The sequence below is a fragment of the Salmo trutta genome, chromosome 24 (genome assembly GCF_901001165.1).
Source record: "Salmo trutta chromosome 24, fSalTru1.1, whole genome shotgun sequence".
Lineage (NCBI taxonomy): Eukaryota > Metazoa > Chordata > Actinopteri > Salmoniformes > Salmonidae > Salmo > Salmo trutta.
This window is the reverse complement of record NC_042980.1, coordinates 2,100,752-2,123,020: the sequence shown is the minus strand read 5'-3', so window position 1 is coordinate 2,123,020 and position 22,269 is coordinate 2,100,752. Positions and strand designations below refer to the sequence as shown.

The 22,269-nt window shown below is 45.7% G+C and overlaps 1 protein-coding gene across 1 annotated transcript; it reads left to right on the top strand.

Annotated features, from left to right (window-relative positions):
• The first annotated feature begins 2,224 nt into the window (after positions 1-2,224).
• On the top strand, positions 2,225-4,449 carry LOC115161498 (BTB/POZ domain-containing protein KCTD12-like). Its single transcript, XM_029712478.1, has one exon. It carries the CDS (start codon positions 3,358-3,360, stop codon positions 4,267-4,269), a length of 912 nt encoding a protein of 303 aa, XP_029568338.1. The 5' UTR covers positions 2,225-3,357; the 3' UTR covers positions 4,270-4,449.
• The last annotated feature ends 17,820 nt before the right edge of the window (positions 4,450-22,269 follow it).

The window sequence follows — 22,269 nt, the reverse complement described above, 5'->3', positions numbered from 1 at the left end:
CTCGGGCTGATGCGCGTCGCTGGAGACCTCGGGCTGATGCGCGTCGCTGGAGACCTCGGGCTGATGCGCGTCGCTGGAGACCTCGGGCTGATGCGCGTCGCTGGAGACCTCGGGCTGATGCGCGTCGCTGGAGACCTCGGGCTGATGCGCGTCGCTGGAGACCTCGGGCTGATGCGCGTCGCTGGAGACCTCGGGCTGATGCGCGTCGCTGGAGACCTCGGGCTGATGCGCGTCGCTGGAGACCTCGGGCTGATGTGCACCGCTTGGGAGCTCCGGACTGGAGGGCGACTCTGGGAGCTCCGGACTGGAGGGCGACTCTGGGAGCTCCGGACTGGAGGGCGACTCTGGGAGCTCCGGACTGGAGGGCGACTCTGGGAGCTCCGGACTGGAGGGCGACTCTGGGAGCTCCGGACTGGAGGGCGACTCTGGGAGCTCCGGACTGGAGGGCGACTCTGGGAGCTCCGGACTGGAGGGCGACTCTGGGAGCTCCGGACTGGAGGGCGACTCTGGGAGCTCCGGACTGTGGGCCGTCTCTGCTGGCTCCGGACTGTGGGCCGTCTCTGCTGGCTCCGGACTGTGGGCCGTCTCTGCTGGCTCCGGACTGTGGGCCGTCTCTGCTGGCTCCGGACTGTGGGCCGTCTCTGCTGGCTCCGGACTGTGGGCCGTCTCTGCTGGCTCCGGACTGTGGGCCGTCTCTAGACGGGGTACTGTCGCCGGAAGCTCTGGACGGGGCACTGTCGCCGGAAGCTCTGGACGGGGAACTGTCGCCGGAAGCTCTGGACGGGGAACTGTCGCCGGAAGCTCTGGACGGGGAACTGTCGCCGGAAGCTCTGGACGGGGAACTGTCGCCGGAAGCTCTGGACGGGGAACTGTCGCCGGAAGCTCTGGACGGGGAACTGTCGCCGGAAGCTCTGGACGGGGAACTGTGCACTGAAGGCCTGATGCTTGGGACTGGCTTAGGAGGCGCCAGATTAGGGACACGCACCACAGGGCTAGTGAGAGGAGGAGGAGCAGGACGAACTGGACTGGGCTGACGCACTGGAGGCCTAGTGTGTGGGGCTGGTACTGGAGGTACCAGACTGGAGACACGCACCCCAAGGCTAGTGCGATTAGCGGGAACAGGACGTACTGGACTGGGTTGATGCACTGGAGGCCTGGTGCATGGTGCTGGCTTTGGAGGCGCCAGACTGGAAACACGCACCTCAAGGCTAGTGCGAGGAGCAGGAACTGGATACACTGGGTCATGAGTAGGCACCGGCGGGCTAGAGCGCACCGCCTGCACAACCCGTCCTGGCTGGATGGTAACGGTAGCCCTGCACGAGCGGAGTGCTGGCACAGGGCGAACTGGGCTGTGCAGAGGCCTGATGGCTGCCGTGCGTAGAGCAGGCATAGGTTAGCCTGGGCCTAGGAGGCGCACTGGTGGCCAGATGTGCTGTGCAGGCATACTCCTACCCGGCTGGATGCCCACTCTAGCACAGCACTTGCGAGGAGCTGGGATCGTGCGCACTTCCGCATACACCGGTGCTCTCATGATCCGTTGCTCCCCATAATAAGCACGGGAAGTTGGCTCAGGTCTATTGCCTGACCTAGCCAATCTTCCCGTGTGCCCCCCCCCCCAAAACATTTCTTGGGGCTGCCTCTCAGGCTTCCTTGCCAGTCGTGTACCCACATAACGTTCCCGGTCCTGTCCAGCCTTCCTCCATGGTCCTTCTCCCGCTAGTATCTGCTCCCATGTCCATGATTCCTTATAGCTCTGCTGCTGCTCCTTCCTCCGCTGCTTGGTCCGTTGGTTGTGGTAGTTCTGTCACGATTGTCGTAAGGAGTGGACCAAAACGCAGCGGGAAAATTTATACTCATCTTTTTTTATTTGAAGAAGGAAAAACAAAATAAACACGTATACAAAACAAATGACTCCAAACAGTCCCGTCAGGTGCAACAAAAACTAAACCAGGAAATAACTACCTACAAACCCTCATAGAACAAACACCCCTATAAATAGGACCTTCAATCAGAGGCAACGAGAAGCAGCTGCATCCAATTGAAGGTCAACCCAATAAACACCACATAGAAATAGACCAACTAGAAATAACATAGAAATACACGAACATAGAACATAACCCAAACAACCCCGAAACACCCTAAACAAACACCCCCTGCCACGCCCTGACCAAACTACAATAACAAACAGCCCTTTTACTGGTCAGGACGTGACAGTAATGTAACAAAAAAGGTCAAGGTGTCTGAATACTTTCCCAATGCAATGTGTTTACTCATCCTTTACAACAGTATATGGAGTTATATTAAGTGACATTTGGGAGTAAAGACCACACCTACACAGACCACACCCTTCCCTCTCTCATTAACATCAGTTTTATACATACCTGGCATGGTACATCAGGTGAGCAGGAGCTCTGATTAAGGTCATATGACATACTAGTAGTATGATAACAATGGGAAAGGGTAACCTAGGGTCCATACAAATAGTACAGTTTTCTACCATCTTCACTGGTCTGACAACAAAATGCAGGTGGAAAAACACTAAATAGGAAGAGAATAGGTTTTTACTTTAATTTTGTCTTAGATCTGCAAAGGTGTAGGGAGGAAATAAGGAGATTAAGTGTAAATAAGATACTAATAAACAAATGAAAACTTATTATGAAAAATGTTGAATTTAATAAGTATTCAAGTACAGGAAAGAACGTGACAAGTATGTGTGTTATAAAACATTTACATAAAATAAAAAGTATTGGTGTGTTTGTGCATGTATGTACATGTAAAAATTAAACATTTCATAGCTAAACACACAAATCACCTGTAATCTGTAAGAGAATAACTAGTGCATGTCTTTTTGGCAAAACTGCAGACAGATACAGGGTCTACTCATACAGACAAGACGTAGTAGGGGGACTTCAGACATGGCCATAAAGAGTGAGGGCAGGGCACTGGCGATCTGAGGTGCATAGAGGAGTGGAGGAGAGTTGTGTGTGTGTGTGTGTCTGAAAAAAATGTAAGTGAATGTGTAGTCACAATACAGGTAAACACAAATGTCACCTTTAGTCTTGTAAAAGAACAACAAGAGCATCTGAATTCTCTGGTGTGTGAGTTTCAATTCAGTTACTTTTCATGCAATCTATGTACAACTAATAATGAACGCTATTGAGTAACTGTTTACTTTATGAATTCCATGAATTGTATACTCAAAAAGCCTACAAACAACCGGTCTCCCCTAGTCTTTTCTATCACCCTTTTAGAAAGGGTTAACAGTCATCACTCAAATCAGCTGTCTACTCTCTCCTCCCACACCGACAAGTACAGCACTACATAAACAAACTGCTAGACGTTCACTCTCATTATTACATGATTCCAGTCGGTAACATAGACCCAGGGCTGCGAGTGAAGATGTCACTGGCAGACACAGACACAGAGCGGGGGATCTCTGGCGCCGAGTCCCCTTTCTCGGAGGTAATTGAACTGAATGTAGGGGGACAGGTGTATGTGACACGGCACATAACTTTGGTCGCTGTCCCAGACTCGCTCCTCTGGACCATGTTCAGCAAGAAGACTCCAAAGGATCTGGCGCGCGACAACAAAGGGCGCTACTTCTTGGACAGGGACGGATTCTTGTTTCGTTATATTTTAGACTACCTACGGGACCTCAACCTGGTACTGCCTGATTATTTCCCCGAGCAAAGCCGGCTGCAGAGAGAGGCTGAGTTCTTCCAGTTGCAGGACCTGTCCATGCGCATCAGCCCCAGGATGAGCAAAGATAACTCCATCAGTGACGATATTTGCCAGAGTAAGCCCGAGGAGGGTGTGCTCCAGTGCGGCATAGGGACCTCCAGCGGAATGGAAACTTTGCGCATGATGTCTGCAATGAGCAGCGCCCACTCCCCGTCTCGGGAGTCCAGAAAGTCAGGGTACATCACAATTGGATACCGGGGATCGTATACTATCGGTAGAGATATCCAAACTGACGCCAAGTTCAGAAGAGTGGCGCGCATCACGGTGTGTGGGAAAACGTCCCTTGCCAAAGAGGTGTTCTCAGACACTTTGAATGAGAGCAGGGACCCCGATCGGCCACCGGAGAGGTACACGTCCCGTTACTACCTGAAATTCAATTTCCTTGAGCAGGCGTTTGACAAGCTGACGGAGGTTGGCTTTCACATGGTGGCTTGTAGCTCCACAGGCACATGCGCCTACACTAACAATGATCCAAACGAGGATACATTCTGGACGAGTTATATGGAGTATGTGTTTTGTCGGGACTAAAATGTTGATATGATCCCACCCCAGTAGCCGCTATAACTTTGATGTTTACTGACCGTTTACTGACCCGCACGCACGCACGCACACGCCACCTTTCAGTTATTTCACAGATCAGTCATTATGGCAGTTAGTGGCATTGAGCCAATCTTCAGTATTGTTTTCTGAATCCAGTCCTGTTAAAAAGAAATTGATAGAGATGATTAATGTAAGATATCATTCTGAATGTCCAAGAATAATAGACATAAATGTAGTTGTACTTTATTTTGTATACTAGACAGTGGCGACCTGTCATTCAGGGCAGGTGGGGCAGAGCTTGTTAGCATGTGATTTTGGCATTAATACGTGTCACATATCAGTTTGAAAACAATGTAAAAATAATAATAATTGAGTTAATAAAGCTGCATACAAACATGGTCTCTTTTTTGCTTTCTTGAGTAAGGCAGCTCCAAAATGCAGGTGTTTCAGCCTAGCTCAGTGCTTTCTGTGGTGGTGGGGCAGCCAGCAGAAAATACAGAGTGTAGGGGTTGGTAATGTTCTCTAGTTGAACTGTGATTGGCTCAGTGTTCTGTCACTCATGGGGTCACTACCTCACCGCAAAATCTACAGAGAGAGCTCAAAAATTCAAGGCCCTTGGGTGCTGCCATAGATTTACATTAGAAGTGCCCATCCAAGAAGGCTCAAGGTCATTGGCCACAGATAAAATGATGTCAAATCACATTATATCTACCCTAACTTTGATTGGACTGATCATGTCAACATCATACTTTCAAAATCTTAACTAGCAAGCTAGACAAGCAGTCATTATCATGAATGAAGTTGACAATCTACTGGCAAACCCTTTTCAATCCTTGTCATATGAAGATAAATTATAGATAAAACATATCAGTGCTCATCGGCCATTGTACATAAACATTACACAAGCTGAAAATTGCAAATTCAACAATGAGTGGTTTGGAAGGAATCAGTGGCTAACTGCAAGTGTTTCAAAGCAATCACTAGCCTGCTATTCAGTGGAGAGGGTGTGTAGTCCAAGTCTGGGTTTAAGAGTCTTTTCAAAGCAACACCGTGGGCTAGAAAAAGTTGAATACATTGGCCATGCTGTCAAACCAGCATGACTTCTACCGCGTTCAAAACAACTGGAAACTTGGAACTGGGTAATCACAAGCTTCAGTGAATACAAGAGAACTGGGAATTCTGAAAAAAATGAGCTCTGACTGGGAAAATACGTTTTGAACGGTCATCCATCCAAGTTGGGAACTCAGGCCTCTTTCTAGAGCTCCGACCTGAAGATCACTGATGTCATGATTCAACCTTGTTTTTTTTCAGAGTTTCCAGTTGTCTTGAAAGCACCATAAATCCAGAGGATGTCAGACATTGATGACGAAGTTTGATGACAAAATTTGCCCACAAGAAGGACTGCCACACCACCTTCCTGTTTAAGTGAGCACAACAAGGTGTTGTGTCACCAAAAATGTCTTGTATGCTGCTATATAAATTATGTAATATTTCAGGGAGATATGTATACCGTCGCTAAGAAAATAATACTAAGTGTATGTTGTGTAGTAAGACCATGTGCCTCACCATAATAATTTGGTCCCTTTCACACTCATAACTTAGCCTACTGTTCTGACTTGGTGGTGCACATGTAGCCTATAGCCTGTTTTAGAGAGATGTCCTCATCCAATATTGTATGAGCTTTCGTTGTCTGCTTATATGCCTCCTTTATTTATCCTACGGTTCTGACTTGGTGTACAGGGAGAATACTGTAAGAACGGCCCATGTTCTGAATTCTGTCGCTGTACATTTCAAAAGTGCTGAAGAAATATTTGTATTGACTACGTCTGTTTTAGCTCGCTCATTAATGTCTTCATCCAAATTACAGATTGCCTCTTATCTTCTCATAGTTCCCTTATGCCATATTTTGTACATCTCAATTGTCAGTAGAAACCGCATTTGTTTAAGCAAGTCAGCCATGTTTTTAAAAAGGCAGTAAAAAAGGCTGAATGAACTGTTTTGCTGCCAGACAAGGCTCTGCTGATAGCCAGGTGTAGCGGTGGTAATGATTCACTCCATGGTGCTGAAAAGAAAGCTCTGCTGTTGGGACAGCTTTATGTAGGCCCTTACAAATAAAATTATTCAAGTTCTTTCAAATTGGTTGTTGATCATTGCTAGACAAACATTTTCCGGTTTTGCCATAGATTTTCAAGTAGATTTAAGTCAAAACTGTGACTTGACCACTCATGAACATTCATTGTCTTCTTGGTAAGCAACTCCAGTGTACATTTGACCTTGTGTTTTATGTTATTGTCCTGCTGAAAGTTGAATAAATCTCCCAGTGTCTGGTGGAAAGCAGACTGAAGAAGGTTTTTCTCTAGGATTGTGTCTGTGCATAGCTCCATCCCATTGCTTTTTAATCCTGAAAAACTCTTCAGTCCTTAACATGATGCAGGCACCTCTATGTTTAAATAAAGGTGAAATAAAATAAAAAATAAAAAATGTAATACAGCAAAAATGATTTGTCCTGAATACAAAGTGTTATGTTTGGGGCAAATCCAATACAACACATTACTGAGTACCACTCTCCACATTTTCAATAGCATATTTGTAATAGTTTCCATAAATCCTTTATGCATTTTGTTATAAGCACAATAAAAATGGACAGGAAACCCCAAGCTCTTGAAGAAGTTAGTCAGAACTACACAGTTCTGATTATCACTGATCATGAAAAGCATGCAGTTACTTGCTGTATAACTCTGATAGAGATAAATGTGTGTAATTGTTTTGCATGGAATAATTTGAAATGTGTACTTCTGACTACGCTCTTCAAGAGGTGACGTTATTACAATCAAATAGTTAACATTTATTTAACAATCCCTTGAAAACGGCACACAGTTGTCAATGGTTTTAGCGGAGCTGGGGGTCTCCTTTCCCCCCTGCAGTCAAATCATATCATACACTACAGTTGAGGAACAGTTGAGGAACAATGGGAAAGCAATTCTGCTTTGAAAGTTGCTAAACTTGTAACCTCTTTTGTGAAAATGGCCTTTGAATGTTTTGTTACACCTACTGAAGAGCTCTTCTTTGTCTACATCCATTCAGCATCGTTCACACCCTCTAAAAGCTTTAGCCCCGCCCATCTCTTTAACCTGTTGGGGATAGGGGGCAGTATTTGCACAGCCGGATAAAAAAACGTACCCGATTTAATCTGGTTACTACTCCTGCTCAGTAACGAGAATATGCATATAATTGTTTGATTTGGATAGAAAACACCCTAAAGTTTCTAAAACTGTTTGAATGGTGTCTGTGAGTATAACAGAACTCATTTGGCAGGCAAAAACCTGAGAAGATTCCTTACAGAAAGTGCCCTCTCTGACCATTCCTTGGCCTTCTACACTCTCTTTATTGAAAACCGAGGATCTCTGCTGTAACGTGACACTTCCTACGGCTCCCATAGGCTCTCAGAAGGCGGCAGAACGGTGAAGTATTTTTTCGTCTTTGAACGAAAACAGGGTTTCCCGGTCGGAATATTATCGCTTTTTTACGAGAAAAATCGCATAAAAAGTGATTTTAAACAGCGGTTGACATGCTTCGAAGTACGGTAATGGAATATTTAGAATTCTTTTGTCACGAAACGCGTCGGGCGCGTCACCCTTCGTCACCCTTCGGATAGTGTCTTGAACGCACGAACAAAACAGAGGATATTTGAACATAACTATGGATTATTTTGAACCAAACCAACATTTGTTATTGAACTAGAAGCCCTGGGAGTACATTCTGACGAAGAACAGCAAAGGTAATCCAATTTTTCTTATAGTAAATCTGAGTTTGGTGAGTACCACACTTGGTGGGTGTCAAAATAGCTAGCCCGTGATGGCGAGCTATCTACTCAGAATATTGCAAAATGGCTTTTGCCGAAAAGCTATTTTAAAATCGGACATAGCGATTGCCTAAAGGAGTTCTGTATCTATAATTCTTAAAATAATTGTTGTGTTTTTTGTGAACGTTTATCGTGAGTAATTTAGTAAATTCACCGGAAGTTTGCGGTGGGTATGCTAGTTCTGAACGTCACACGCTAATGTAAAAAGCTGTTTTTTGATATAAATATGAACTTGATTGAACAAAACATGCATGTATTGTATAACATAATGTCCTAGGAGTGTCATCTGATGAAGATCATCAAAGGTTAGTGCTGCATTTAGCTGTGGTTTTGGTTTTTGTGACATTATATGCTAGCTTGACAAATGGGTGTCTGATTATTTCTGGCTGGGTACTCTGCTGACATAATCTAATGTTTTGCTTTTGTTGTAAAGCCTTTTCGGACAGTGTGGTTAGATTAACGAGAGTCTTGTCTTTAAAATGGTGTAAAATAGTCATATGTTTGAGAAATTGAAGTAATAGCATTTCTAAGGTATTTGAATATCGCTCCACGGGATTCCACTGGCTGTTGAGTAGGTGGGACGATTTCGTCCCACATACCCTAGAGAGGTTAACAAGCTTTCAGAGTGCACACTGGATGCTCTGGCCGAGGACTAGGGTGGATCTGAGCGTTCTGTCATAACAACAGAAGTCAAGCACCCAAGCTAACTGGCTAACATTGGCTAGCTTGCTAGCTACTTCCAGACACAAATGAGAAAACAGCTCACTCGGACCATTTTAGTCACCCTAGCAGACCTGGTTAGGCTGTTTTTATGTTATCCAGACCGTTGGGGACTGCACCTGTGCTGATGGCAACAATTTAATTAAACTTTTTTTGCCAACGTTTCCCTACATCGGCAATATTCAATAGGTGTTGAGCGTTTGTAAATTCGTCAGTTATTCTGCTCTCTGGCACACTCAGACAAGAGTGCTCTGAAATCGGAGTAGATAGCCAGAGCGAATTTACCAGCTATTTCTATTAACAGTTGTCGCAGTGACATCATTAACATTCTATTGAAATGGTTACTTGCATAGTGGACTCTTTTGTTAAGACATGTAGCTAGCTAACTAAAATATTAACCATAATCCCAACTAATGATGTTACTACCCTGCATGAATTTGCAGGTATCTAACCAACCATGTTCAATATTAGCTAGCTAACATTGGGCTTAAACAAGCAAAGCAAATGGCTCTGAGATACAAATAATATTACTACACAGATCATACATGTAACGTTAGCTAGCGAGCCAACCAGCTAACGTTAGCAAGCTAGCTAACAGTACACTTTAACTTGAAATTAAAATAACTTTCTGACTAAATTTGAAATGTGTAATATCTGAAAATCTAGCTTGCTAGACTATCTTACCCGTATACATGGATGGACACTTCTCCCTCTCGGTCACGGATGCCATTGTTGCCCTTAGTTTGAAGATGTAATCCGGAGACAGGTGTTTTCTCTATCTCCTTAGCTATCATACTCTAATCCCACTGATTTCAAAACTCTGTACTCCAGAAAGTGGAGAGCAACACTTATGCAGTTTTACTATGTGATATCGTTAAAAAAAGCTGCATTAGAAAGGATTACATGCTACATATACTGACCAGCTCAAATAGGCAGAAGGGTGCTACATAACAGACCAATCCGAACTCATCTCTCGGCATGTCCAGCCCACTCATTATCTCAGCCAATCATGGCTAGCGGGAAAATTGCTGTCTTTTCCTGTGGCTAAACCAACTAGGCTCGTAATTTATCAATTGTATTCATATTTACAGATGGGATACAAGTTTGTTAATAAGGCAAATCAAAGTTCACATGTTCCAGAAGGCATTTCTGCCAAAAAACGCAGTTTGATAAAAATACAAAAAGTTCGGATGGGGCCACAGTGTCTTATGATCCCTCCTGTCTCAGCCTCCAGTATTTATGCTGCAGTAGTTTATGTGTCGGGGGGCTAGGGTCAGTCTGTTACATCTGGAGTATTCTCTTGTCTTATCCGGTGTCCTGTGTGAATGTAAATATGCTCTCTCTAATTCTCTCTTCTCTCTTTCTTTCTCTCGGAGGACCTGAGCCCTAGGACCATGCCTCAGGACTACCTGGCATGATGACTCCTTGCTGTCCCCAGTCCACCTGGCCATGCTGCTGCTCCAGTTTCAACTGTTCTGCCTGCGGCTACGGAACCCTGACCTGTTCACCGGACGTGCTTGTTGCACCCTCGACAATTACTATGATTATTATTATTTGACCATGCTGGTCATTTACGAACATTTTAACATCTTGACCATGTTCTGTTATAATATCCACCCGGCACAGCCAGAAGAGGACTGGCCACCCCTCATAGCCTGGTTCCTCTCTAGGTTTCTTCCTAGGTTTTTGGCCTTTCTCAGGAGTTTTTCCTAGGGAGTTTTTCCCAGCCACCGTGCTTCTTTCACATGCATTGCTTGCTGTTTGGGGTTTTAGGCTGGGTTTCTGTACAGCACTTTGAGATTTCAGCTGATGTACGAAGGGCTATATAAATAAATTTGATTTGATTTGATTTTGATTTTTACGTTCAAATGGCTCTCGTGTGACGTAGTGACATGTGACATACACCTAGTTTCCTGAAACAAGTCACATTTGTGGTATGTTTACATATATTTTAGAGGCTATTTATGCAGACATTTTTCATAAAACCTATATTAACTGTATTTATAACTATACAACAATATTTTAGGTTGACAATAATTTTATTACACAATTTCTGTTCTATCACATGCCTTGCTTTTATTTTCCTGCATAAGTAAAATCAGGATCATGCCTCTACTGCCTTTCATTCCAATAAGTCTGGTTTGGATTTCTCCCTGTCCAAAATGGCTGCCATTTTCACCTAATTGTGTACGTTTGAGGATTAATGACATAGCCCCTCTAGTAATTTAATAGCATCTCTACCCTTGCAACTTAGATTTAAAGTTTCATATAAAGAGATATTATCGTGGAAACGAAGTCAACTACTGTGAGTTGAATGCCGGTGGTCTTCAGTCAGCTCAACTGTCCTACAACACAATATCTGGCTAGTTTTGTCTCTCCTTATGTCTGCTGTTAGAGCATCCCGTGGGACAAATCCCAGAATTAATATCCCTACTGATTGCACAAACATCACCCAGCTTGCGTGTAAATATGTTTATCAACAAAAAAATCTGCTCTAAATATCATATATACTGCTCAAAAAAATAAAGGGAACACTTAAACAACACAATGTAACTTCAAGTCAATCACACTTCTGTGAAATCAAACTGTCCACTTAGGAAGCAACACTGATTGACAATACATTTCACATGCTGTTGTGCAAATGGAATAGACAACAGGTGGAAATTATAGGCAATAAGCAAGACACCCCCAATAAAGAAGTGGTTCAGCAGGTGGTGACCACAGACCACTTCTCAGTTCCTATGCTTCCTGGCTGATGTTTTGGTCACTTTTGAATGCTGGCGGTGCTTTCACTCTAGTGGTAGCATGAGACGGAGTCTACAAACCCACACAAGTGGCTCAGGTAGTGCAGCTCATCCAGGATGGCACATCAATGCGAGCTGTGGCAAGAAGGTTTGCTGTGTCTGTCAGCGTAGTGTCCAGAGCATGGAGGCGCTACCAGGAGACAGGCCAGTACATCAGGAGACGTGGAGGAGGCCGTAGGAGGGCAACAACCCAGCAGCAGGACCGCTACCTCCGCCTTTGTGCAAGGAGGAGCAGGAGGAGCACTGCCAGAGCCCTGCAAAATGACCTCCAGCAGGCCACAAATGTGCATGTGTCTGCTAAAACGGTCAGAAACAGACTCCATGAGGGTGGTATGAGGGCCCGACATCCACAGGTGGGGGTTGTGCTTACAGCCCAACACCGTGCAGGACGTTTGGCATTTGCCAGAGAACACCAAGATTGGCAAATTCGTACTGGTGCCCTGTGCTCTTCACAGATGAAAGCAGGTTCACACTGAGCACGTGACAGACGTGACAGAGTCTGGAGATGCCGTGGAGAACGTTCTGCTGCCTGCAACATCCTCCAGCATGACCGGTTTGGCGGTGGGTCAGTCATGGTGTGGGGTGGCATTTATTTGGGGGGCCGCACAGCCCTCCATGTGCTCGCCAGAGGTAGCCTGACTGCCATTAGGTACCGAGATGAGATCCTCAGACCCCTTGGGAGACCATATGCTGGTGCGGTTGGCCCTGGGTTCCTCCTAATGCAAAACAATGCTAGACCTCATGTGGCTGGAGTGTGTCAGCAGTTCCTGCAAGAGGAAGGAATTGATGCTATGGACTGGCCCGCCCATTCCCCAGACCTGAATCCAATTGAGCACATCTGGGACATCATGTCTCGCTCCATCCACCAACGCCACGTTGCACAACAGACTGTCCAGGAGTTGGCGGATGCTTTAGTCCAGGTCTGGGAGGAGATCCCTCAGGAGACCATCCGCCACCTCATCAGGAGCATGCCCAGGCGTTGTAGGGAGGTCATACAGGCACGTGGAGGCCACACACACTACTGAGCCTCATTTTGACTTGTTTTAAGGACATTACATCAAAGTTGGATCAGCCTGTAGTGTGGTTTTCCACTTTAATTTTGAGTGTGACTCCAAATCCAGACCTCCATGGGTTGATAAATTGGATTTCCATTGATTATTTTTGTGTGATTTTGTTGTCAGCACATTCAACTATGTAAAGAAACAAGTATTTAATAAGATTATTTCTTTCATTCAGATCTAGGATGTTGTTTGTGTTCCCTTTATTTTTTTGAGCAGTGTAGATGTGCTTTAAAAGACTACACTTTACCTAGAAAATGAAAATAAGTTGTGTGAGTGTACAAGTTCAGCTGTCTAACCAGAACTAGAATGGAATGTATTAATATTTCTATGGTCTATTTGGCCAAATCTAAGGATTTGTCTGTATAACTATGCACAGCTCTCTGGGTGACATTCTGTCTTCAAGTCTCCAGTGGTTGATTAAGTCCCTTCCATATATGTAATGTATTACAGGTTATGGACAGGTACAATCAGGTGGCAGGAGGGGTAGAGTGCATGACACTCCATCCTGGATATGACAATAGTTTGCCTCAACCCATTGGGTCCAGCAGGCAAACTACCTTGCCAAACACGTCAATCGTCATACCTTCCTGTATAGGGACCAATGAACTCCAACCACCTATTCCGCATGGTAGGGTCCTTCGGCATGGCGTGCAAACCACAGTTGGTTGTACATCCTGGAAGCATGCTTTGTCGAACCGGAGACAAAGAAATGGTCAATCCATAGAGAGATCTTTGCTCAGTCTCAAAAGCCCCATTTATACCTGGTGCTAACATGTGTCCTTTGTCCTGGTCTTGTCCATAATCTGATTGTGCCCACATTTTCAGACTGGTGTAGACGAATAAAAGGCGCATTGTGACCTGATTATGATCAGTGTGTAAACAGACAAGATCACGACAAGAGCAGGACGAAGGACGCAGGTTAGAACCAGGTATAAACAGGGCAAGAAGGGACCATTTTCACATGGATCTTGGCGAAAGAGGGCATGAATTGTTTGCATAATTATAATCCAAACCCAACATTCTTAACATCTTGATGAACTCTTGTCACAAATCTCACAAAACTCATGTTTGGTACTAGAATAAATGTTTCTGACTCAAATTGATGCTATTTAGTCCTTTTCAAAGGAGGAATATGCTTTTTTGATTCAGTTGCTCTTGAAAAGTGTGATTGGTTTTAATCCTGGCCTAAGGCCTAGATTCAATCAAATCAAGCGTTAACCGGCGATAGCCAACCCACGCATAGCTGATGTTTTGGCAGTGTTGGAGGTGAAAATGCGTTGGAGCTGTCAAATTGATGAGCAGCTGCTCTTGTGATCATTGTCACGAAGCCATGCCCGTCCCACTCGTGTTATAAGTTCAGAAGGAGAAAGTGTAGGCTATATAGAAATAATGACACTCAAATTGAAAATCTTAAAACAAAATAATTACAGCCTAATTGAGGTGTAGATTACATCTCACATGTTCAAACTTGTGAACAAGACTGCATGGGATTTCTCTCAATGCGACTCCGTGTAGCCAATGGCAATGTCCGCTTTAGTTATAATGGGAGCCGTTATGGATTTGACACCGTCAAAACATCACCTATGCAGATTTAGTCTAAACCCGAATCGGGCCCTAAGATGTACCAGTCCTTCTGGAATCTGCTCGACTGCCCTACAGCCAGTCTGTTTCTGACTTATTGGCTCAGTATACCACACTGAGAATGGGTCATCCATGTACTGTAAATTAGAGGGAACAACCCCACAGCTGATTCAAATCATACATTCAACTTTACAAATGCCCCCCCATGCCACTCCACATGTGAATGATACAATAGTGTCTGTTTCCCTCATCTCTTTATAACACAAATTTGGCTGTGTGTGATGTCGGTGCAAAATGGAGCAGCTGGCCTCATTTTATGATGTCATTATCATTTCAAGTGTAAATAACAAAAGGCTCCAGCTGCAGAGATAAGAGAGTGGGAGAGAGAGATAATTGGGAAAAGGATCTGTGATGAGAGAGTGAAAGGAAAAAATTAATAGAGCAGAGCTTCTCAACCTTTTTATTTTCTGAATCGCCACTGAAACGCTTTGAAAAAATATATTTTATATCAGCTGTTTGTTATCTGCCCCTACTCCCCTGGTTCAGAATCACTGGAATCGAAGACATCCATGAGTGGAAATGACCTGCCATTGACCCAAGATATTATCTCATTCTGAATAACAACATTTGCTACGAGAAATATCTATCTTTCAATTTAGTTACTGTATGTAATTTATTTGGCACGAAGAACACGTTCATCATGTTAATGAAAACATGTCAGTTTAACGTCACTTTAAAGGTGCCGGAGTGAAAGAAACATATTGTACATAATTCACTATTCATAAATTTGCTTCAATACCAATATACATAGTTGTTTAGAATACTCCGTTGGCTCAGATTATGGTAAAGATTATCAACCAGTCAAACAAATGAAAGGAATCAATGAAACATGAATTTGAACTAGAAAAGGACATTACTAAAGTAAATGTAGTGTGCTTGCTAGTCTTGAAGTATTTATGATTGTGAAATAGTAGTAGCATAGTAGGTAGTGATGGCAATAGTAATTGTAGTAGTAGGGTTTTCATAGGCTATGTGTTTGTTATACTGACCTATTTTTGGTTTGTAGGTGCGGAGTTATTATAGTGGGTTGTAGTGGGATAGTATAGTATGCTAGAGTGAGGACTATATCATCATTAGCCATATAATGTGTTTTTAAGATCTTCAAATGATTTAGTTTGAACATTCTGAACGTTTTGGGGCAGTGATTATGATTATTCCTACCTACTATTTCCTGAGTACTCTATTATTTTGCACTTTGGGTTTCATCCCGCTTTTATATATGGTGCTTTAATAAATTCAATAGTTCTAAACCTTTAACTGCCTCCTGCCTACTCCTCTCTACACCTGTGACAGAATGACTGACCCAACAGAACAGGAAGCAGCAGGACATCCCGACCTCTCCTCTATAGGAGCGACCTCCACCTTGCCCGTCATGCCAGGACGGCCTCCGAGAGGGACTAGGTGGCCTTGGTGATCTCGGTGCTGACAGGCCGGGCTCTGGAGTGGGCGCCCGCCGTCTGGGAGAGGGACGGTCCAGAAGTGCAGTCCTATGAGTGCTTCACCTAAATCTTCCGTGACATTTTCAACCACCTTACATAGGGCCGAGATGGAGGTCAGCGTCTCCTCTGTCTACGCCAGGGGTCCAGGACAGCATCTGAGTACGCTCTGGATTTCCAGACAGTGGCTATGTTCACTGGCTGGAACGACCAGGCCCTGTTGACGGTTTTCCACAGCGGGCTACAGACGGATGTCCAGACTGAGCTGGCCTGTCGAAATGAGGACCTCAAGCTGGACCAGCTCATCGCCATGGCCATCCGCCTGGGTAATCTCCTACGTGCCCGTCGTCGCCCATCCCGGGCATTCGGGTCTCTCCCAGGAACCTCCAGCGAGACTGAGCCCAAGGAGGTGGGCACAAAGCACCTTCCCCCAGAGGAACGTCAACGCTGCCGTCAACAGGGTCTCTGCTTCTACTGCGGGGAGTCGGACCACCCCTGGAAGACCTGTCCTAGAAGGAGAACCAGGCGAGGAAGTGACAGGCCGGGGAGCGCTCCTGCACTTTCCCAGGTAGGCGTGGTTGTGCCTTGCTCCTCTCTGTCCACCCAGTCCGTCCTCCTTCCTGTCACCTTCCCAGAGTCCTGCCCTAGTGGCCTTGTCATTACGCATTCCTCTAGTCTCTTTACAACCCCCTATCCCAGTCCATGACCTAGACAACCGTCCCCTAGGAACAGGACTGGTGTGCCAGACCACGATTCCCATTTCTCTCATAGTTGCTCACACCCACCATGAACGCATCACTTTCCTCATCTTAGACTCTCCCGTAGTTTTAGGTTTCCCCTGGTTACAGTTGCATAACCTCAGGATATCATGGACAGGTAGGAGGTTGTTGGGTGTCAGGAGTGTCAGGGGAATTGCCTCTCTGTGTCTGTGCCACCTCCAAAGTCTGGACCAGGCCACCCACGTCTCTATAACACCGGGACCTACAGGTGGTTTTTCGAAGACTCGTGCCACGTGCCTGCCCCCTCATCACCTTTGGGACTGCACTATTGACCCACTGCCTGGTTCTACCCTCCCGCGGGGGCACATCTACCTTCTCTCGCATGCAGAGACCGAAGCCATGGAAGTCTACGTCCAGGAGGCGCTGGCCCAAGGATTCCTCCGTCCGTCCACCTCTCCGGCCTCCTCCAGTTTATTTTTTGTGAGGAAGAAAGACAGAGGTCTCCTTTACCAAATTGGATTTACGCAGTGCCTACAACCTGGTGCGCTTCAGAGAGGGGGATGAATGGAAGATTGCCTTCAGAACCGGGCACTACAAATACAGGGTAATGCCCTACTGACTGACAAATGCACCCTCTGTGTTTCAATCCTTCATTAACGAGGTGTTTAGAGACATATTGGGTCGTTGTGTAGTGGTGTACAGTGGGGGAAAAAAGTATTTGATCCCCTGCTGGTTTTGTACATTTGCCCACTTGCAAAGAAATGATCAGTCTTTAATGGTAGGTTTGTCTTTTTTACAGGTAACAAGCTGCGGTTAGGAGCACTCCCTTTAAGAGTGTGCTCCTAATCTCAGCTCGTTACCTGTATAAAAGACACCTGGGAGCCAGAAATCTTTCTGATTGAGAGGGGGTCAAATACTTATTTCCCTCATTAAAATGCAAATCAATTTATAACATTTTTGACATGCGTTTTTCTGGATTTTTTGGTTGTTATTCTGTCTCTCACTGTTCAAATAAACCTACCATTAAAATTATAGACTGATCCTTTCTTTGTCAGTGGGCAAGCATACAAAATCAGCAGGGGATCAAATACCTTTTCCCCCCACTGTACATAGACGACATCTTGGTGTACTCCACTACACGAGAGCAACACATCTCTCGTCAGGTCCGTTTTGGAGAGGATGATAGGGCATGACCTGTATGCCAAGGCGGAGAAGTGCCTTTTCTTCCAGCAGGCAGTCTCTTTCCTGGGCTAAAGGATATCCACCGCTGGAGTGGAGATGGAAGAGCAGTGGGTCAGTGCAGTACAGTCGTGGCCTGTTACATCCAACATAAAGGCGGTGCAGCGCTTCCTAGGTTTTGCCAACTATTTCAGGGACTTCATTAGGGGTTTCAGCACAGTGGTGGCTCCTCTCACCTCCCTCCTGAAAGGAGGTCCTCGACAGCTGTGATGGACTGAGGAGGCCAACAAAGCCTTCTGTGCGCTCAAGGAACATTTTACGAACGCACCTGTTCTGGCTCATCCTGACCTGTCTCTGCTCTTCATCGTGGAGGTGGATGCCTCCAAGGTTGGAGTAGGGGCTGTTCTCTCCCAACACACTGGTTCGCCGCCTAAACTCCATCCATGCGCCTTCTACTCACAGAAGCGGTCTCCCGTGGAGTGGAATTACGACGTGGGGGATTGTGAGTTGCTGGTTGTCAAGAAGGCACTGAAAACATTGTGGCACTGGCTGGAGGGTGCTCAACACCCATTCACCCATTGGTTTGGACGGACCAACAGAACCTAGAGTATATTTGAGCCGTGAAGAAGCTGAAATCGCGTCAGGCCAGGTGAGCCCTATTCTTCGCCAGGTTTGACTTTACCCTCTCCTACCGGCCGGGATCTAAGAAAGTCAAGGCTGATGTGTTGTCCCGGGTGCATGACACAGAGGATCAGAGGGAGAAAGTGTAACCCATTATTCCCCTGTCCCTCATTGTTGCTCCTGTCGTGTGGAATGTGTCCGCGGATATCAGTCGAGCCCTGTGACAGGAGCCCTCACCTGCCCACTGTCCTGAGGGGTGTACCTATGTGCCCTCTGATGTGCGGGACTGTTTCCTTGCCTGGGCACAACCAGCACCTGTGTCGGGGCACCCGGGTATAGCCCGTACTGTCGACTGTCTCTCTGCCAAGTGCTGTTGGCTCACCTTGGCCCAGGACGTCCTGGTTTACGTCTCTTCCTGCTCTTCCTGCTCCAATACTACCACACCAGCCTTCGCTTTGGCTCCCCCTCCTGTCCAGCTCAGGCGTTCGGTGTCGCCGGCCATCTAGCTGCTGCCGAACCTGCTGCTGGCAAACGCCCTTCACTCATCAACCCCGGACTTGTCTCGTCATCATTACACACACCTGGTTCCAATCCCCACTCTATCACTGTATAATTACTCCCTCTGTCATTTGTCTTTGCCGATCATTGTAAATGTTGCTTGTTTCCTGAGCGGAATCTCTCCTACTATTTCCTGAGTGCTTTATTATTTTGCACTTTGGGTTTTGTCCCGCTTTTATATATGGTGCTCTAATAAATTCAGTAGTTCTAAACCTGCGCCTGCCTCCTGCCTTCTCCTCTCTACACTTGTGACATACACATTATTACACACACCCACGTACATAGATAAAGGCTTCCAGGTGAACATCATATTATTAAATTATTACAATATTGAGAAAAAGGTAAATGTACAAAAAATAAATGTTATTCTGTGCTTACTTTGAGTGGGGTTGTACTGTACTTTCGAATATGTTGGCAGATTACGGGTGGATATCTAGAAAATGTGGTAAAAAATACTATCATACCAGATCTACACTGAAACAAATAACACTTTGTAAATGATATACAATTATTCATAGGACTGAATAGTTTGAAATACTAACGTTAATTAGCATCAAGGCCTTTTAAAATAGGAAGTCAATTTGGCTGTTTACAGCTATTATTAGACAACTTGCTAGGAATCGTAGCTAAGACTTGAATGTCTATCTGGTTGATAATGTTAACTAGCGAGGTCAAAGAAATATATGGCCAGATATTAGTAATCCTAGATGTAATAAATACCCAGCTAGCTAAATAACTGACTAGGTAGCCAACGTCATAACTTTTAGAACCTAGACGTGTTCGCTGACAGGAAAATATATTATTGGTAATGTCAGATAACAGGATAGCATCTTTGATACAGGAGACCTGTAAGTTAGACATTTGTGTATGCAATGTGTACAGGTCTCCTGGACCGAAGAGGCTACTAGCAGGAGGATGCTAACTAGTAAGCCTGTAGCTAGAGAACGGTGTCTTGTTGCTACTAATGTATAAAGTTGGTTTTTGATATAAATATGAACTTGATTGAACAAAACATGCATGTATTGTATAACATAATTTCCTAGGAGTGTCATCTGATGAAGATCATCAAAGGTTAGTGCTGCATTTAGCTGTGGTTTTGGTTTTTGTGACATATATGCTTGCTTTTCGTCCCTGCTCAACCTTTCGCAACCTTTCGTCCCTGCTCTGGATCGAGCTGGACTTCTCCATCTGTCGGAGGCTTGCACCATTCTGTGAAGGGTGGGAGTGGGCAGATTTCCTCAGCCATGATTTTGGGCAGCTTCATGGTAAGAAATGTGACTGTTCCTGGTGCAAAAACAATGTCCTATACTGGCGCTCGAGTAAATTACATGTGGAAGGACCACCAGAGGGCAGGCTGGGCTCACGGATAGTAGCCCAACAAGGCATGTGAGACCAGGGAACCAGAGCCAATTAAGCACAGCTGACGGTACTAATGAGAGATTCTCTTTCCCCTACAAGAGAGAGGATGGAACCAGCAAGAAAGGGGGAAGATCAACTATCTTTGGAGAATGGCTACGGAGAGAGAGGTGCTATCCATGAAGAGCCATTAAGACGGTGATGAATATGTGATTGTTGTTATAGTTTGAAGATAATCGTAATGTGATCCTGTGTCCTCTAAAGAAGATGTATGTTGTTCCTTTGGAGATTCTCATTGACTGTGTTGGAGTGTCTGTATTGTCAGAAATCCCTCAATAGAGAACTGTGTTGAATCAAGAAAACCTACTCTGGACTCGTTTATTCCACCTTTCCACTTTAGAGTGACACCAAATGACTTGGCCCGCTCACATTGGTGGAGAATGTGGGCACTAGGTGGACGAGTGACACAAGGATAAGTGAGTAAATCAAGATTCTTCCAGTAGACAGAGGAACCATTCAAGAACGATGGACAACGCCCTACTACAACAGTTGATCCCGGCACAGCAGACAACCATAGAACTCCTGCAACGACAGCTGAGTGGGCGAGAAGAACCTAGAGTGAAGCCTAGAGCGGCTGCTCATGCCATCTTACCTCGTCTCTCCAAGGAGGATGATATCGAGGCCTTCCTCATGACCTTCGAAAGGACGGCCACCTTGGAAGAGTGGCCGCCCACAGAATGGGCGAGCGCATTAGCCCCTCTTTTGACCGGGGTGGCCCAGGAAGCCTATTTTGACCTGGATTCTCGCGAAGCTGCGGACTATGGGCGACTAAAAACCGAGATCCTGTCCCGGTACCAGCTGACTGCCAGAGATAGAGCTGTGAAGTTCCATCAGTGGACCTATATGGCTGACCAACCCGTCCGTGCCCAGATCTTCGCTCTAATACGACTGATGAAACAGTGGCTGGAACCCGGAAAGGGAGTAGGACATGTAATTGAGACCCTCGTTGTGGACAAGATATTGAGGGAATTACCCAGTGACTTAAAAAGGGTTGTGGGTCAAACCAACCCGTTGTCAGCCGACGACATAGCCCAGGCGGTGGAAACATACCGATCTACAGGGGAGTTGTTAAAAGAGGACAAGAAGGAACGGAAGGATTCTGCAAATCCCGTACCACGACTCGCCCCGGCACGTCCGCCACCGAAACCTCCAAACCCCCTCCGGAGGTGGGAGAAGTCATCCCCCACACAGCAGGGTCGGTGTTTTAAATGTCAGTCTCCAGACCATTATGCCTCACACTGTCCTAGCAAGGACGAGTCCATGGTCACGGAGTCATCGCTGCCCATCCCCACGCATCCCGGTTCGAGAGGGCATGATCAACACTGTTGGTTAACAGAAATAGCCCCAGCCCCAGAGATTCCGGTTCGAGTAGAAGGACAAGATGTGGTTGCCATTCTCGACTCGGGGAGTATGGTTACGTTAGTAGAGGAGCGGATGGTGACCTCAGCAACACTGCTACCAGACAAAGTAGCCGTGTCCTGTATCCATGGAGACACCCACTATTACCCCACCGTGAATCTGTCTATTCTCACTCCGAAAGGAAGGTGTACAGTCAGGGCAGGGAAAGTACCCCAGCTGAAGGTGCCATTATTGATAGGGAGAGACTGTCCTCTATATAAAGAGCTGCGGCAGATAACGTTATGCATGAGAAGAAGGGGGACAGGAAAGAAGAAAAAAACCAAACCCGACAGGAGGAAGAAGGTCCAACTCTATCACATAAACCTGTTGAAGAAGTACCATGGAAGAGAGGAGGAGGTGGCTTTGATGGCCATGGAGGGCCAAGGAAAAGAAGAGGTTCTACCACAGGTGCGCCATGGCCAAACTCTCTTGCCGGAACAGTCGAGACAGCTAGACAAGCTGATTATTCACTTCGGCCGGGTATTCTCTCCATTCCCAGGACAAACAGATGTCTTGTTCCACCATATCCACACTGAACCCGGCAAGAAGGTGCATATCCGTCCGTACAGGATT

Excerpts from the sequence above, each read along its gene's own strand:
- LOC115161498 (XM_029712478.1), top strand. The coding sequence starts at position 3,358 with ATGATTCCAGTCGGTAACATAGACCCAGGGCTGCGAGTGAAGATGTCA.